This window comes from Notolepis coatsorum, assembly GCF_963971535.1.
Source record: "Notolepis coatsorum genome assembly, chromosome: 3".
Lineage (NCBI taxonomy): Eukaryota > Metazoa > Chordata > Actinopteri > Aulopiformes > Paralepididae > Notolepis > Notolepis coatsorum.
Genome location: NC_140167.1, coordinates 67,282,721 through 67,300,690, shown reverse-complemented (window position 1 = coordinate 67,300,690; position 17,970 = coordinate 67,282,721). Strand labels below are relative to the sequence as shown.

The 17,970-nt window shown below is 45.8% G+C and overlaps 1 protein-coding gene across 1 annotated transcript in view; it reads left to right on the top strand.

Moving 5' to 3' along the window:
- Nucleotides 1-1,203: 1,203 nt before the first annotated feature.
- The window catches only part of LOC311225386 (leukocyte elastase inhibitor-like), a 39,391-nt gene continuing 22,624 nt past the window's right edge, over nt 1,204-17,970 (top strand). The window contains exons 1-2 of the mRNA XM_084310648.1: nt 1,204-1,317; nt 1,728-1,922. Of these exons, the coding sequence (XP_084166774.1) occupies nt 1,749-1,922 (174 nt within the window). The 5' untranslated portion in view covers nt 1,204-1,317; nt 1,728-1,748. The remainder of the gene's footprint in view (nt 1,318-1,727; nt 1,923-17,970) is intronic.

Genomic DNA, 17,970 nt, shown 5'->3' with positions numbered 1-17,970 from the left:
TGAATACCGCTTATGTCACAAATGTATCAGTACTAAATACCTATATGTCCCTATGCCATAAATGTCATGTATGTTGTGTATGTCATAAATGTCTATATGAATTGAAAATGGGGGACCCTGATGGAAACAAGACAAACGTCTTTCTCAGGTCTGCATCCCCTTAACAATTGTATGTATTGAGCCGTACTGTATTGTACCCATTCTGCAATCTGTTAAATAACGTTTTTCATTCATCATTCATGTGATTAACCGTGTTGAATGGGGCGTCTGAACCAAGCGAGGACCTCATGCGCATGCGCGGCGAGGAATGCGGAAGCGCTCTTGCACTCTTCGGCTGGGATTAATATAGACGCGGCCGGGCTTGTCTGTCTCATAATACTATTCTCATAGTCGTCATATAGGCTGCTTTGCTATCTTCAAAATGTGAAAATAGACAGCCCACGTACTATTCACATTGTACTATTACGTCAAACGTTTTACAACACATGTCCGTTTATCTGTAGCCTACAGTTCCAGCGGCTCCGTCCAACCTTTTGTCCTCAGCGCCACACCCATGTTTCGAGTAGTGCCATATAGTGCCATATGATTTCGATAATAAACGTGTATTTGACCATTTTGACAAGAGGGCCTTTCAGTGGCCGTTGTTTTGACAGGGGCTCGTTTCTGTGGCGCTGCTGTTTCTACACTTTACTGTCGCTCTCCGTGTCAGAGGATTGATTGATTGATTGAATTGATTGATTGATTGATTGATTGATTGAAAAGTTTATTAACAGATTGCAGAATGGGTACAGTACAGTACAGCTCAATACATACAATTGTTAAGGGGATGCAGACCAGAGAAAGACTTTCGTCTTGTTTACATCAGGGTCCCCCATTTTCAATTCATCATGACATACATGACATACAGATAGACAGTACTGCTACATCTATACATTTATGACATATCAGATTTGCAAATACAGTACTGTTTGTGATACAAAAGTGTCCAGAAAAATAGTGTATATATACATTTGACGTAGAAACTGTACATTGGAGGAGGTTGGGTGGGTGGGTGGGGGCTGTACATTGGAGGTGGGGGTGGGGGGGGGGGGGGTTGGGTTGGGGACACACACACATTTTACACTGTACATTGGAATACTGACAAAGCCTTACTTGGTCATTTACTGTACAACTAGGTTAGGACATTTGTAGGGGCCAGTTTCGAATTGCAGTCTCACGCTGTGTTTTTTTAGAGTGTTTTTGAAAGTGGGTAGTAGTGAGGCGTGCGGGACGTGCGGGACTGTGGTTCACTCGTTGTCGTTGTGGGGAAAACATCAGGTAATTATCAGCATTTCTTCCCCCAACAGCGTATAAACCTGTTCGTTTTAATTTTGCGCGATCCGGAATTGAATGATGTGTTTATTATTTCCGTTTCGGCTTGAATGAATGAATGAAAACTTTATTTAACAGATTGCAGAATGGGTATAATTAAATACAGTACGGCTCAATACAGACCAGACCATGAAAGACGTTTGTCTTTTTTTACATCAGAGTCCCCCATTTTCAATTCATAGTGAAACTTCGAGTTTAATGTTGCTGATCTTGCAGAGTAGTTCCTGCTCGGACGTCACGACGATGCGCAACAGCGAGACCTCACAGACAGTGATTGTATAAATATAACAGCATTCGTTGTTGTAGCGGTGTTTCACATGATCTACCACTAATTGTTTTATTATTTACGTCCACAGAAAGACCACTCGCCAGCAACCATGGCCACTACTATTGGTCATTCTAACACGGTTTTCGCCTTGGACCTGTTCCGTACTCTGAGCGACAACAGCCCCTCTAGAGGGAACGTGTTTATCTCCCCCCTGAGTATCAGCTCGGCCCTGGCGATGGTCTATTTGGGGGCTAAAGGAGACACTGCCACCCAGATGGCAAAGGTAGACACACACACACACACACGCACTCGCACGCACACACACACACACCTACACGCACACAGTCTCGATTTAAAATAAGATACTGTATCTTGGAAATCAGAGTCAGGGACCCTTGTTGTATAAAAAACAGTATTGTTATATCTAACAAGTTGTAACAACCACTGATATCTATCCTGCAGAGGAATAATGATTTGGCCTCTTATTTTATTTATTTAATTTTAAATAGGCTACCAGCTATAGGCTATATAATGTACCAACATGTTAACAGGTGCCCACTGCTCTGGAGCACCTGATACCAATACCACCTTTTCAGAAACAATAGGCTACAAGTGCACTCTTGAAAAGGGGTGCTAAATAGCACTAAAAGTGGTTATTTGCCTTGTAATCATAATGGGAACCTATTATGGTGCTATAACACCTACTGTATGTATCTTCACAATCTTTGTCAAATGGTGCTGTATAGCATCCATCTTTAAAGTGTTATATAGGCCTACTGTAGCACTAAAAGTGTTTATTTGGCTGGTAAAAAAGAAGAAGAGAAAAACAATGATGAATGTTAGTCTATAACCCTATCTGCAGCCTAGTTGTGTTTATTGTGTGTTTATTAAGCAGATATGAGAACTGATCCAAGTAGGCTACTTCCCCCTTCACAGTGCAGATCAGTGTCGGCCTATTATAAAAGAAGTTCTTTAATTGCTTTGCATGGGCAGTTTGTAACTTAGTATAATCTTTGTTGAATTTTCGGTTCTTGTTTTTAAAAGAGACTAAAAAGAAATATGAGGGGAACAATAATATAATATTATTCATTCAACATGGTAAGAGAAAATAATACGAGTATAGGTAGCACCGGTTAGTTTACTTCCTGTTTGGGCAGAGACGCTTGACCGTCGAACGTCGTCCAACTCTCTGCCTAGGCCGTAGCATTTGACTGAAGGGTGTGTCTAAAGAGAGGTGACTAACGTTAATGGAATCTGTACTCTTCGACCACAGTGTCTGCCCCAGAACACAGTCTGTTACCAAGGAGACCTAGATAAGATTACAAATGAGGAAGTATGGAGAAGATGAGGAGTGAATGCTGAACTAATGATTAAACTGGACTTTGAAGAAGTCGTTATTCATCATTGCACACATTGACAATGTTGTCATGCAGTGACGCACACATGCGATAGGCGGCACACACAGGCAATTATCTATTATTTTTGGGTCGCCGATGAAATTACATCTTTTGCGCTTGACCCATCCCGTCGTCCTTCCCCCCCAAGGGCAGCCGGGAGCAGACCAGGGGCGGATTTAGGATTGTAGGAGATCCGGGGCTTAGCCCAGATAGGTGCCCGCGTAAGCGGGCAAGGATTTTTTTTACTTCGACACCACAACCTATAACTTATACCACCACCTTAAAGCGGACAAAAGGCACTAGAGAACACTTAAATTCACACCCTTTAATTAATGAAGCAAACTATAATAATTTATAATAATAATAATACAGCTTAGAGGACTGTATATAATTGTCACCTTAGGGCAGTGGTTCTCAACCTGTGGTACGTGTACCACGGGTGGTACTTGGGCCCCCTGCTGGTGGTACTTGAAAAAAAAAGATATTGTAATTTTTTTCTTAATTTTTTTCTTTTTTTGTCTGCAGTCAGGTCACTGAACTTAGAAGCAGGCAGGCCTGGAGTAGCCATCTGGCATACTGGGCATTTGCCCGGTGGGCCGACGCATATGTGGGCCGTTATGATTTACAAAAAAAAAAACGGACACTGGGCCCAATCATATATATCTTACTAAGCACCCCCCCCCCCGCCAGTCGTGCAGGTACATGACTGAGAGGGGGCTGGCTGGTACATGACTGAGATGGGGCTGGTACATGATTGAGAGGGGGCTGGCGTGTGTGTGTGTGTGTGTGTGTGTGTGTGTGTGTGTGTGTGTGTGTGTGTGTGTGTGTGTGTGTGTGTGTGTGTGTGTGTGTGTGTGTGTGTGTGTGTGTGTGTGTGTCAGAGACAGAGAGAGAGAGAGAGAGAGAGAGAGAGAGAGAGAGAGAGAGAGAGAGAGAGAGAGAGAGAGAGAGAGATCAATAAAGCCTCAACAAAGAGTTGGAACAGCACGTACAGAATATAGATATGATGTCAGTCTGAATCAGCATTCTCTGCCTCATTGAACTCTGAATCATCAGGTTCCAATGAACCCTCAAATTCTGAGAATGGGAGTAGTCACCACTCACAAACTTCCCCATCTTCTCCCCCATCTTCACCCCCGCATTTTCTATTTGACCCATGCCTTCTCAGCAGAGCCCAGACAAAACTTCCCTTTTGCTATAAACTCTGCTATAAACTCCAATCTTTTGCCGTCGACACTTCTTCAACCATTATCTGAAATGAAAAAGAAAATGAAAAAGTCTAACCCTAACTAACCTTACTGTCATGGACTTGTCCTAATATACTAACCCAGTGGTTCTCAACCTGTGGTACGTGTACCACGGGTGGTACTTGGGCCCCCTGCTGGTGGTACTTGAAAAAAAAAGATATTATTTTTTTTCTTTTTTGTCTGCAGTCAGCTCACTGAACTTAGAAGCAGGCAGGCCTGGAGTAGCCATCTGGCATACTGGGCATTTGCCCGGTGGGCCGACGCATATGTGGGCCGTTATGATTAAAAAAAAAATTTAAAACTGACACTGGGCCCAATCATATATATCTTACTAAGCACCCCCCCCCCCCCCCCCCCGCCAGTCGTGCAGGTACATGACTGAGAGGGGGCTGGCTGGTACATGACTGAGATGGGGCTGTGGTACATGACTGAGAGGGGGCTGGTACATGACTGAGAGGGGGCTGTGGTACATGACTGAGAGGGGGCTGTGGTACATGACTGAGAGGGGGGCTGGTACATGACTGAGATGGGGCTGTGGTACATGACTGAGATGGGGCTATGGTACATGACTGAGGTGGGGCTGTGGTACATGACTGAGAGGGGGCTGTGGTACATGACTGAGAGGGGGCTGGTACATGACTGAGAGGGGGCTGTGGTACATGACTGAGAGGGGGATGGTACATGACTGAGAGGGGGCTGTGGTACATGACTGAGAGGGGGCTGTGGTACATGACTGAGAGGGGGCTGTGGTACATGACTGAGAGGGGGCTGTGGTACATGACTGAGAGGGGGCTGTGGTACATGACTGAGAGGGGGCTGGTACATGACTGAGAGGGGGCTGTGGTACATGACTGAGAGGGGGCTGGTACATGACTGAGAGGGGGCTGTGGTACATGACTGAGAGGGGGCAGGTACATGACTGAGAGGGGGCTGGTACATGACTGAGAGGGGGCTGTGGTACATGACTGAGAGGGGGCTGGTACATGACTGAGAGGGGGCTGGTATACAGGACTGAGATGGGGGCTGGTATACATGACTGAGAGGGGCCTGGCTGGTACATGACTGAGAGGGGGCTGGTACATGATTGAGAGGGGGCTGGCGTGTGTGTGTGTGTGTGTGTGTGTGTGTGTGTGTGTGTGTGTGTGTCAGAGAGAGAGAGAGAGAGAGAGAGAGAGAGAGAGAGAGAGAGAGAGAGAGAGAGAGAGAGAGAGAGAGAGAGAGAGAGAGAGAGAGAGAGAGAGAGAGAGAGATCAATAAAGCCTCAACAAAGAGTTGGAACAGCACGTACAGAATATAGATATGATGTCAGTCTGAATCAGAACATTCTCTGCCTCATTGAACTCTGAATCATCAGGTTCCAATGAACCCTCAAATTCTGAGAATGGGAGTAGTCACCACTCACCAACTTCCCCATCTTCTCCCCCATCTTCACCCCCGCACTTTCTATTTGACCCATGACTTCTCAGCAGAGCCCAGACAAAACTTCCCTTTTGCTATAAACTCTGCTAATACTGAGTCACTATTGAGAACACGAGAGAGAGAGAGAGAGATTAACAAGTAAAGCGTCTTTTATAGACAAACTGAAATATATCTTACCTTGCCGTTCAAAAGTTACGTTTTCACTGACTCTCTTGATTTCTGGGTCAAAATTATGTCATTTGGTACAGATGTTGTAACCGGAATCCTCGCGGTCGAGGATTACATGAAAAAGTGTGTGTTTGAATTAAATAATTTGCTGAAATACAGTTGTTCTTAATTTTCTCACTTGCTATGTGAGAATGTTAGTTATTATGTTCTCAATGCCTCTTGCATTGTATGATAATTGTGTGGAAGAGTTAGTTCTAGTGCTACCCCTTTGTACATTGTGGCTGTGTCTGACAAAAGTTAACAATAAATAATGTTATTAGGAATACATTTGCCTCCTGCATGAAGTGTGCATAGCTGAATAGACTGTATTTTAACGTCGGCCATATGGTGGTACTTGGAGAGCCAGCTACGTTCTCAGGTGGTACTTTATGTAAAAAGGTTGAGAACCACTGCCTTAGGGGGTGTGGTAGGATGCCTTAACTCTTAAACTAATTGTACCAAATACACAACTGAGTGAATAACTTAAAATGGAGTCACCTAAACTAGAAAGAGCGAGGAAACTGTTTGAATCATAATGCCTTTATATAAGCAAAAAAGGGGAAAAAAATACATACAAATATTGTTATCACGTTACACAATTCCTAATTAAATACTATGGTTAAATTTAGATGGGCGCCCAAATAGTTCTATTAAAGTGTTCTGGCCAAACGTTGCCGCGGTTACCACTGTGTCAGAGGAACAATTCCCTCTGCAGTATGAGAGAGATGGAGAGAGTCAGTAATCCTGGTGGGGAGGAAGAACCCGGATGGGTTCTGTAACGAGGAGTAGTAGACCGCTGCGTGGTGATGAGGGCGGGAAGAGGCTGCCCGGTCCGATAGGCGCCACCAGTCTGCTCCTGCAGACCAGATGCTCCGCTGTGGTGGATCCGAGTGTCTCACTCCGCTCCGTAGTGCTGCACGGCGCACGCTGGTCCCCTCTGTACCACAGGCTACTGCTATGGCTACTACATAGGACTAGTTGTGTCCTTTTACAGCGTCCCTTCGACACAGACCCTATCTAAATGTTCTCTGGTCTGTGTTATATATCGACTGATATGTCCAGTATAGAGCAGCTATCGAAGCATGAGCTGAAGCTACTTTAGGTATTAGCACCGAGCTAGCTAGCTTCGGCTAACTGTTAACGATAAATGGGGAATACTATAGTCCGCTGTAATGTGCTAATCCCAGACGTTTACTAAACATCGAATTAGCTGGGTACTAAACTCACTCTCTCTTGGTGGTATAATGTCCGCTTGGTAAGCAACTTTACATCCTTGGTCACCGTCAAAACTATAACGTTACGAGAGCAACGCTGGAGGCACGTATGTTCTCTAACATGTCCGGTCAAGTTCTACGTCAACAACACGTATCCTAGAGGAAGTGACGCACTTACGAGGGAACACTACCACCTCTGGCCCACTAGATGGCAGCACCGTCATATAACCTGAGATGCCATCAGTTGGTGGACAGTGTAACATTATGTGGTAAATAATAACTTAACTCCCACATATTAAACAGGTTGGTGAACTTAAAGGGGGATTATTTTAGGTCTAATTTTACCTAATTGCAGACCCTTCAGCACAGTGTGTTTGTATAGCACCTTTCTTACAAGAATTGCAGCTCAAAGTGCTTCACAGCTGTACAAAAAGACAGGCATAAAATGAGCACAACATTGGCAGATCAAGAGCAATGCATAAAGTGCAGACATAAAGCATAAAATAGCAGCAAAATAGACAAAGTCAAGGTAAGACATAGAACATTAAATCACATCGTTTTTCATATTAGGATCTAAGATCTAGGGTTAACTCGCCGAACGTTGAGCGAAAACCAGAGTATAGTCAGGTTTTCATCGTTGTTTCTTTTATTCAATATTTCGATTCATAAAGCCATGCCGGCAGCCTGTGTTATCACTGGGGATGGGTCTGAGATCTCAAAAGTCCAATACCGCCGCCTAACACCTTGTGGCCGCTATTGCACTCCCATTTGAAACGATGTGGCTTGGTGTCTGTCATTTTGGAAATGACACCAGACCACCCTTGTTTTTTTTTTGATCCACTTTTTCTCCCATTTTTCTATATTTTCTCCCATCCCAATTTCGTATCATCCAATTCAACCCTCCCCTGTCACGAACGCTGTTTCTTGCCTCCCACAAGCCGGCTGCAATGTGGACTAAGTCATACATAGCACAAGTCCCCTCCGGTACTTGAGGTAACAGCAGTCGCATCTTTTCACCTGCGCAGCTCGATCTCTCAGTGTCGAGGAGTAACGCGTGGGAGGCTCACGCTGCCCCCGACACTTCCTGATTCTACTGCGCAGGCGCACCAACCGACTTGTAGGAGTCGCTTGTTCACAACGTTCGATCCCCACCCTTCAGTTTTCCCTGTGTATGTGTATTACTGCGGACGACCAGCTAAACTGAAAACAATGTGGAGAGCTGGATTCGAACACGCGAATCCTAGCGTCTCCACACTGGTGGCGAGTGCCTTGCCCACTACACCACCTAGCCGCCACCAGACCACCCTTGTTATGGTTTGTAAACAACCCCAACAGCACGGCACAGACAGGTAGTTCAGAGTTAGCCAAAAACCAGGGCGTATTTATTTACAAAACAGAAATGAGCGAAAACAACAAAAAGCACAAGGGGAGAAAATGTTCTTGGCAGAGTTGTCTGCGGCTCTGCAGCTTGTCTTCAGAGCAGAGACGGCACTGTGGCGTTGCGCCTCTGACTCTGCGGCTCTGCAGCTACTTGACGATCCACTCGGGAAAACAGAGAGAGAGATAATGTCAACAAGACGAGCGAACGGAATACAATGCAGTCCAGAATTGTTTAGCTGAGTCAGTAACAACAACAAGCGGCTCCTCTTCAGTGTTACCACAAAAAACAGAAAGGTCCCGAGTCCAGGAAAATGCGAGAAAAACAGAGTATCCAAAAAAAGTACGTTCCAAAACTCACCAAGGCGCAATTGTGCAAAGCGGCCTATGAGGCAGAGATCCAACGGATGGCAGAGAAAAGCAACAGCGGCGACTTCCATAGACATCCTGGAGAAAAACAAACAAGGTACAACACGGGAGGAAACAAGCAGCAGCCAGTTGTAATCCAAAACGACCCGACACAGAACGTTAGGAACACCAGAGTATATAAGGGCTCCACCGAGCTGATTAGAACTCACTTCAGGTGCGCAAAGGTAATTGGTACCTTGAAGCGTGCGGAATCGGACCAATCCTCACAACCCTGAAACTACACTCATATTCACGACGGTATAAAACGGAAATGTATGGATGGAAAAATGTTATGTTTTTTGCATCTTGACCAGAAGAAACTCAATGACAATAGACTATATTATTAGATCCATAGCTATAATATATAATATAGCTTTAGGCCTGCAAACACAGCCACGTATCCCCATGTTAAAAGGCGCCGGCCTTTCAACAGTAACAGTAAACAGCGCCATCTGGCGCTGAAAGTGTTAATAGGCGTCTTTGTTTACGGTTTGATTATCACTGATACAAAGTAAAATAGTGCAGTGCAATAAAATTGTTAGTAAAATAGAATAAAATAATGCAATAGTGCATTGCAATAAAATAGTTATCATCATATTTTTTCGGGAGGCCGGTAAGGAGTGCATTACAGTAGTCGAGTCGGCTTGAGATACAGGCATGGATCTGGTTTTCAGCGTCCTTTTGATTTATAAATGGCCGTACTTTAGCTATGTTTCTAAGGTGGAAGAATAATTTTTTTGTCAACTTGTTGATTGTGATTTAAAGCTTAGGTCTGAGTCTACCATAACACCAAGACTTAACTCACTCAAATACAATTATCAGCTGGATAGACTACAGATGGAAATTAGCTTCTGCTAAATCTGGTGCAAACATATTTTCATGTAAAAATGATTAATTATCCCAAAAAAAAATTATACGTTTTTTTTTTTCTTTTCTTTTTTAAATAGATTTGGGGCTTTTCAGAAAACATTCAGGGCTTGAGCCCAAGTAGCCACCCCCTAGCCCCGCCCCTGGAGCAGACATGGGCTACCGGGGACCAATCCTAGTGCTTCTGTCCGTCTTCGTCAGGGATGTGAGTGACAGCATTGGCGATCTGTTCTGCATGTTTTTCCATTTGGTTTATATTCTGGAGGGGAAACCCTTGTGAGCACGGGGAGAACATGCAAACTCCACACAGAAAGGCCAGAGAGAGAGGAGTCATGAGAACAATGACAAATGACATTTGTGGGGCGCCTCATTCATGTGGATGGACTGGAAAATGTAATCATAACAGAATACATACTGTAGGTTCACACTGCAGTAGGGCTGCAACTAATGATTATTTTGTTATCGATTAATCTGTCAATTATTTTAACGATTAGTCTAAATGATTAATTTACCAGAAAAATCTACAATTGATTCTATTTACAATTTAATATTTCAAAATGTTTTACTAGTATCCTCAGGTCACATGGGTAGTTGCCTCTTTGACACTACTGAATACCCAGAGTAGGAGATGAGCCATGAATTTTATTTATGTCTATAAATGCTGTGTAGTGTGGATGCCTACTGTGAGTAACCTGCTACTGTATATGCCATTACTGCTTTTGATCTATTCACTCATTATAGCTACTTTATTATCGTGAAATAATATAACACCTGCCCGTTACTATGACATTGTTTATCATTACATGCAATGTATCCATGCCTGTAGCTAAATGCTGAAAAAACAGGGAACAAAATTTACTTTTTAGATTAAAAGAAACTACAAGCCAGAGATTTTTTACCGGCCAAAAATTATAAATAGCTTTTTAGTATATCTCCATGAATTATTATGTATTGTGTGTAATCTCTCCACTCCACACTATGTTAGTGCTTGTGCCATCAATATCTTCCTTTTGAATAAAATAGGCTCAAGAATCAGGATTGTTAAAGCTAATTAGCCTAATCCATGTCAAAAAGAGTAGCCTATAGTAAATGTATATACACTGTTCTGAAGGTCCAGATTAACACTGAAAGTCTGCGTTTATTATTTTGTATAACTTATATATTGTTTATATATATAAGATATATATCTTTACGTCATCTGTTTGCCTAACAGTATTCTCCATTCGCTTATGGTAGGTCCCATTCTTAACGCCGTAGGCGCCAGGGCGCGCGCCCCCCTAGACATATTTTCAGAACATGTTCAGACATGCCCGGACAAGCCCAGAGCGAGCGCATTGATTCTGTACAGGTGAATAGGCGGAGTCCACAGGGAACTAATATAGAGTACGTTGTGTAGACCAGTGGTTCCCAAAGTCGGGGTCGCGACCCAAAGGTGGGCCGCGAGCAGCCACGGGTGGGCCGCGAGATGATTTAAATTTTTTTTTTTTTTTTTTTTTTTTGTCAGGCCACTGAACTTAGAAGCAGGCCAGGACAGTGTTTCTAGTTGTATTCTAAAATTCTATTCTATTGTATTCTAAAATGTGACTATATGGTTTTATATTAACTTAATAAATAAACAAAAACGAAAAATCTACTTATTTCAACGAACATTTCAAACTAAATAACAGATTATGCACATAAAACGCTGAAAACAACCGAAGCAACAATAGTATTTTAATGAGGCTATGATTATTATCATTATTATTTTGCAACAAGTTAGCCCTCTCATAAATAGCACATATAAATGAATAACTAACTTGAACTAACTTAATAGGATTGAAGTGATATTTGGCTTAAAAAATCGGTCGCCTGGCAAAAAAAAAAAAAAAAAAAGCCTGACGATGTGCATTGGGCCGCGGCTCTCTGACGCCTTATTTTCTGGGCCCTGGCCTGAAAAGTTTGGGAACCCCTGGTGTAGACGATGTGCAGCAGCAGCATAACAGGAAAACTAACAGAGCGAGAGTGAAGACGTCTGGTGCAGTTGTACACAGACCGATAGCAGTGTATCGTTATAGAGAGCTAATGGCTAATTAGATACCACTATAATATTGTCGAGCCATTATTGGCACAGTATAGTGACTTGTGTAAGCGAAGTAACGTGGAGAGACTTATAGTTAAACCCAGCGACGTTTGGATATAACTACTCATTGGAGACCGTCTGCGGGTTAGCTTCACGTACAAACGAAGCTAACTAGCTACCATCTATGCCAACAGGCTTTTGGATTAATAGCTATTAACCCTGCCATCGGGCGCTAGGAATACAAGGACCGGTTCCGTACGAGACCCCTTCTCCCAGCGACGACAGGATTATCCGACCAGTCTACAGTTTCTCTGGAGCAGGAGCTCTAGAGAGAACCAACCGTCTCCAGCCACCATCTTGCTTTTCCCTGTATCGCCTCGCTTCGTCTCACTCCCTTCAGAGCTCCACCGGTCGAGTATCCGTAGTCTAGGAACTATTCGTTACCGTTGACTTTGTTGCACTGACATTCTAGTATTAAAGGAGAACCGTGATAAATAAGATGTATGTTTGCTATTGACATTAAACTAATGCTTGTTCAACTTGTATCCCTGTCCCCGCGCAGTTAATGGAGTGTCCGCCATTTCGAGTAACTGTACTGTCTGGCTAAATTAATATTCTTTAGTAGTGGTTTAATCTAACATATCTCAATACAGTCAGGGTTGTGTAGCCCCTTAGCTACATACACAGTACACACAAACAACACGCACACAAGAGAGAGGGAGAATAGCTTATAGCAGACTTATAGCAGACACTGTGCTCCTAAAAGATTTTTCCGGTTCGCACAAATCTATTTTTAGGGGCAAATGCAAGTGAAATGCTCGCACTGTAGAGCCCTGCATATATAAAGGCTAGATGACTCACCCGCGCTGCTGGCCAATGGAGACCGACGTTGCCACATGGCGGCCATCTTGCCACAGGCAGCACGCCCACTCATAACATGAATGTCTATGGTGCATGTAGCTGAGGGGTACAATTCCCTGACTGTATTGTTAGATATGATATTTAATACCACTACCTCATGTACTTTAACTTCTGGCCACCCAGTACAAGATATAAGTATGATGAACACTTTCCCACCTGATGAAACGAACCAACACAAATGGACCAAATCGAATATTTAATACAGCAAAGGGTGTATACAACATTCACTTAATTACATTTATGATTTGAAATGTTGAGTATGCACTTTTATGGCAAATGAGTATTCGTAGGTAAATCAACATTGAATGTCCAATCTCTGGTTGCGCAGGGAGTAAGTATACAACCTGGAATATTTAGGAAACGATAGCGATGGTACTTAAATGATTATAGCTGGATACACTAAGGGGGGGGGGGGGGGGGTCCCGCTGGTTGTAAGACAGTAGGAGGGGGGGGTTAGAGAAGCCGCTGGCGGTATCCCATCTGGCCGACGGTGTCTTGGGAGAATCCAAAGTCTTAGACACAGTGCCCACAGAACCTCGGGCCGCAGACGAATACAGCTGGACCCTCTGTGGAACGGTATCTGCCGGTCCACAACGGAGAGACGTGGTGCGACCTCACGTGTAGAGCGCCGCCTCACCTGTAGTCCTCTCCGGGGGGTAATTCCAACACTCGACAGTGTTGGCCTTTATCCATGGAATAACCAAAGCACACAAAGCATAATCCAAGAGCCGTGGAAGGCTCGCCGTCGTCGGGTAGAGTAATCCAATATACAGGTCCAGTCGCTCTTGACCCGGAGCTCCTCGGATGCAATCACCACTAGGGGTCTGACCAGCCTGGATAAGCGTCCAGATAACGTCAGGAACAATGGGGGTACTGATAACTGTAGAACTCGAACCGAACGATGCACCATACATAAATAGACTATTATTAGCTTAATAGAATACGTCCAACTCGACGGTATGGTGCCAAACTATGACCATTCAACTATTAATCTACACGATATCTCAATGCCTATTCTGGGCCAAGTAGGCCCTACTACACCGCACGTGCTTCGTGGGGAGGCTTTTGCGTCTGTCACTCTGTTGGAGGGTAAAGAACTGGACTAAAAGAAAGTTCTACTTTACGAGCGCCATATATATATGCGCTATGAACAAATAGTACCACACGTATTTTGCCCGGCATATTACTGCGCGGAACCGGGGGTTGCCTCGACATGTTAGGCGGCACGATTGAACTTGGACCTAGGGGTATGGCAACCTGGCGCCAGGTTCTCGTCCAATGGTAGAATGAAACTATTATGGGCTGTTTAGTAGAAACGGGGATATTCAATGCATATTGTACAAGGAATATACAGGGGATATCAAACGATATACAAATACAATTAAATATATATATATAAATAAATATACATATTCGGTTTAATCTGATCCTTCACAACAGCCGCCCCCTAATTAGTCCCACCTAATTAGCTAAGCAGAGACAGATTAACCGCACTGTCTTCCACTCAAGGTCCGCTGTAAGGTCAGTCAACTCACAAAGTCATAGGGTCATGGTCATCATCGATAGTATCTGGGAGTCGGGGCAGTTCTATGAGCCTCGCCACGGGCCGTGTGTAGGTGCGCCCTTGGACGAGTACTTCAGCTGCTCGGACCTTGCCATCGGCACCGGTGATCACTTTGCTTACGCGGCCAGCCGGCCACATAGCTCTGGGGAGTGACTGGTCAACTATCATGACGACTGTTCCTTCTGTCAAATTGTCTCTCTCTTTTACCCACTTCTGGCGGGTCTGTAGAGACGGTAGGTAGTGAAGTAGGAAGCTGCTCCAAAACTTGTCAGCTAGTACTTGGCTGTACCTCCACATTCTTCGGCCGTTCGCTTCTTCGGGCCTGTACATTGTCTGGGGTAGCGCGGGGTCCAGCCGCCCCATTAGGAGTGTGTTGGGGGTGACTGGGTCGACATCTGCTACATCACTGGAGACGTAACCGAGGGGCTTTGAGTTCAATACTCCCTCGATCTCCGTGAGGACTGTCATTAGGACTTCCTCTGCCACAGTCTGGGCTCCGAGTACGGCATACAGGGCTGTCTTTATAGAACGTACTTCTCGTTCCCAGGTTCCACCGAAGTGGGGTGCGTTCGGGGGATTAAACTGGAAGTCAACCTGGGCTGGAGCGAGGTGGGTCTTAAGTTCTGGGCCCATAGCTTGGAAGCTCTCTCTCAGCTCTCTTTCTCCGCCTTTGAAGTTGGTCCCGTGATCAGACAACAATGTAGACGGTTGTCCTTTCCGTGATATGAATCTCCGGAAGGCCATAAGGAATGAGTCTGTGCTCATGGTCGGAAGGAGCTCGATATGTATCGCTCTGGTGGTCATGCATTTGAATACAATACCCCACCGCTTCTCGGTGCCTCTTCCTCTCTTTATATACAACGGGCCAAAACAGTCCATGCCTGTGGAGTGGAATGGCTTGTCGCCGATTCGGAGGCGACAGGGGGGTAGGTCAGCCATCCGTGGTATGCTGGGCTGCGCGCGCCACTTACGGCAGTCTAGACAGGTTCGCTGGAAGCGCCGTACTGCTTCTCTCCCTTGTAATATCCAATAACGACGTCTGATCTCCGCGAAGACTCTCTCTGCTCCTGCGTGGTGCACATCCTCGTCGTATTTCTTTATGATCAGCTCTGTGACCTTGTGTCGGCTGTTCAAGACGATCGGGTGCTTAATGTCATCTGGTAGATCGGGGGCTCTCTCCCACTCTGATGAGATTATGTGCGTCACTCTCTGGTGCCAGGTGAATCAGTCTGCTGTCTGATGGGACGGGGTTTCCTCCCTGTAGACAGTCTAGCTCATCGGGGAACGAGTCTCTCTGGGCTCGTTGTAGTAGAAGAAGTTCTGCTTCTTCGTAGTCAGCTGCTGACATGTCAGTGGTGGACTGAATCTCTGGGTGGTGCCGCAGGAATGTCCTTTGTTGCGCACTCTCTAGGGTAATGCAGTCATCTATGTTCGGGTCTGTGGAGGCGACAGTGCTCAGTCCACAGAACATAGGCTTCTTGTTCTCAGCCTCCTCGCTACTTGCTTCCCTCGGGGTGGGCGTAGGCCAATCTCCTTCCGGGAGCTGGAGGAATGCTGGTCCGTCACTGTAGATGTTGCGACGGGTTAGGTCATCCAGGGACATTCCCCGGGTGATGACGTCAGCTGGGTTGTGTTTGGTATCCACATACCTCCAGCTTGCTTCTTCTGTTAGTTCCTGAATCTCGGTGACTCTGACTCCCACGAAGACTTTGTATCTGCATGAATCAGACTTAATCCATGTGAGTACTGTCGTGGAATCTGACCACAAGATTGTTCTATGCACCGGAATGGTGAGTTCACGTTGGATTAACGTGGCTAGATGCGCTCCTGCGAGGGCTGCGCAGAGCTCTAGACGTGGGATAGATTGTTGCTTACGTGGGGCTATCCTTGAGCGGGCCAGTATGAAAGCAGTGTGTATCTCTCCTCCCATCTCTTGGGCACGCAAATAAGCAACCGATCCGTAGGCTACTTCGGAGGCATCGCTGAAGACGTGTAGCTCAATCTCGCATGTCTCTGGCCTCACTGTGGATGGGAAGTAGCTGCGGCGTATATTGACACCTGGGAGTGAGCGGAGTTCCGTCTCCCACTCTCTCCATGTTGAGGCAAGGTGTGCGGGTATTGGGTCGTCCCAGCCCTGGTCCTTGTCCCATAGTGCTCGTACAATCATCTTTGCCCTGGTGGTGTAAGGTAGAATACATCCCAGCGGGTCATATTGTCTGGCGAGTGTTCTGTACACACTCCGTCTGGTGGTCGGTATCGCCGCCGACCTTCCTTGCTCTGGAGCCAAGGGTTTGTGTCTATAGTGGAGCGAGTCTGTTTTGAAGCGCCAGACTAATCCTAGTGTCATTTCTTGGGCTTCTCCTGGGATTGTCGCCATCCAGGTCTCGCTGCTGGCAGCCTTGTCTGCGGAGGAGAGGCTGCGCAATACGTGTGGGTCACTGCTGGCCCACTGCCTGAGATCAAAGCCTCCTTTGATTAGGGAGGCGCGTAACTTGATTAGGAGAGCCTCGGCTTCTTCTTGAGTCGAGACGCTTTGTAGACAGTTGTCTACGTAGAAACTGTTCTTCACACTGTGTTGGACCTCTTCATCTGCTGCTGGGTCCTCTGTGACGTGTTTCTGTAGTGCAAATGTAGCACAGCACGGGCTGCATGTGGTTCCGAAGGGGAGTACTTCCCACTGGTAGATGGATGGGTTCTCATCTCCGATCTTCTCTCTCCATAGGAACCGTAGCAGAGGCTTGTCCTTCTCTACTAGTCTCACTTGCAAGAACATCCCTTTGATATCCCCGCTTATAGCCACCTTGTCCTGGCGGAAGCGCAGTAGCACGCCTAGTAGGGAGGGGCCGAGTGTGGGGCCGGGCAAGAGCTCTTTATTCAGATTTTGGGATCCGATCTGGTAGCTGCAGTTAAACACAATGCGATCCTTGCCATTGTGATGGACCTTGTGATGCGGCACGTACCATGATTCGGTCGTCTGATCGGCCTCTTTAATGTCAATCTTTGTTACGTGTCCCGCTGTGATTAGCTTCTCAATCTCAGCTCGGTACACCCTCTGTTGAGCGGGGTCTTTGGCTAGGCGCCGCTCTGTGTTCAGTAGATAGCGCTCCGTGGCGTCTTTCTTTGCGTGAAAGGGGGGCATTCCCTCTCGCCTCAGGAGTGGAGTTGCGTATCTCATCACTCCGCCGACTGTGACTCTCTTTGTCCCCTGCTCGAGTAGGTGGATGGCGTAAATGTCTTCTTTAGAGCGAATGTCTTTCTTTTCGTTCTTAAAGGGCATTGTCTCTAGGGTCCATAGCCTCTCGACATGCTGCAGGAGAGTGGTGTCTTCTTCTGTCGTTCTGGAGTGGAAGCAGCTAGTGGCTGCGGTTCGGTTGAGAGATTTAGCGAGGGGGCCTTGCAATGTCCATCCTAGGCGGGTCTCGACTGCTGCAGGACAGCCCCGGGGACCTGTATGGACCCGGTCAATCGGGACTATGAGTTCTGCATGGTCGGAGCCTATCAACAGGGTCGGGGTAGCGCCGTCTATGAGCGGGATAGGTAATTGGCGCAGGTGCACATATTTATCCATCAACTTGGTGACAGGGTAGGTGTACTGCGAGAGTCCTATTTCTTGGCTGGTGAAAGCATTTGTGATCTTGTACCGTCGCTCTG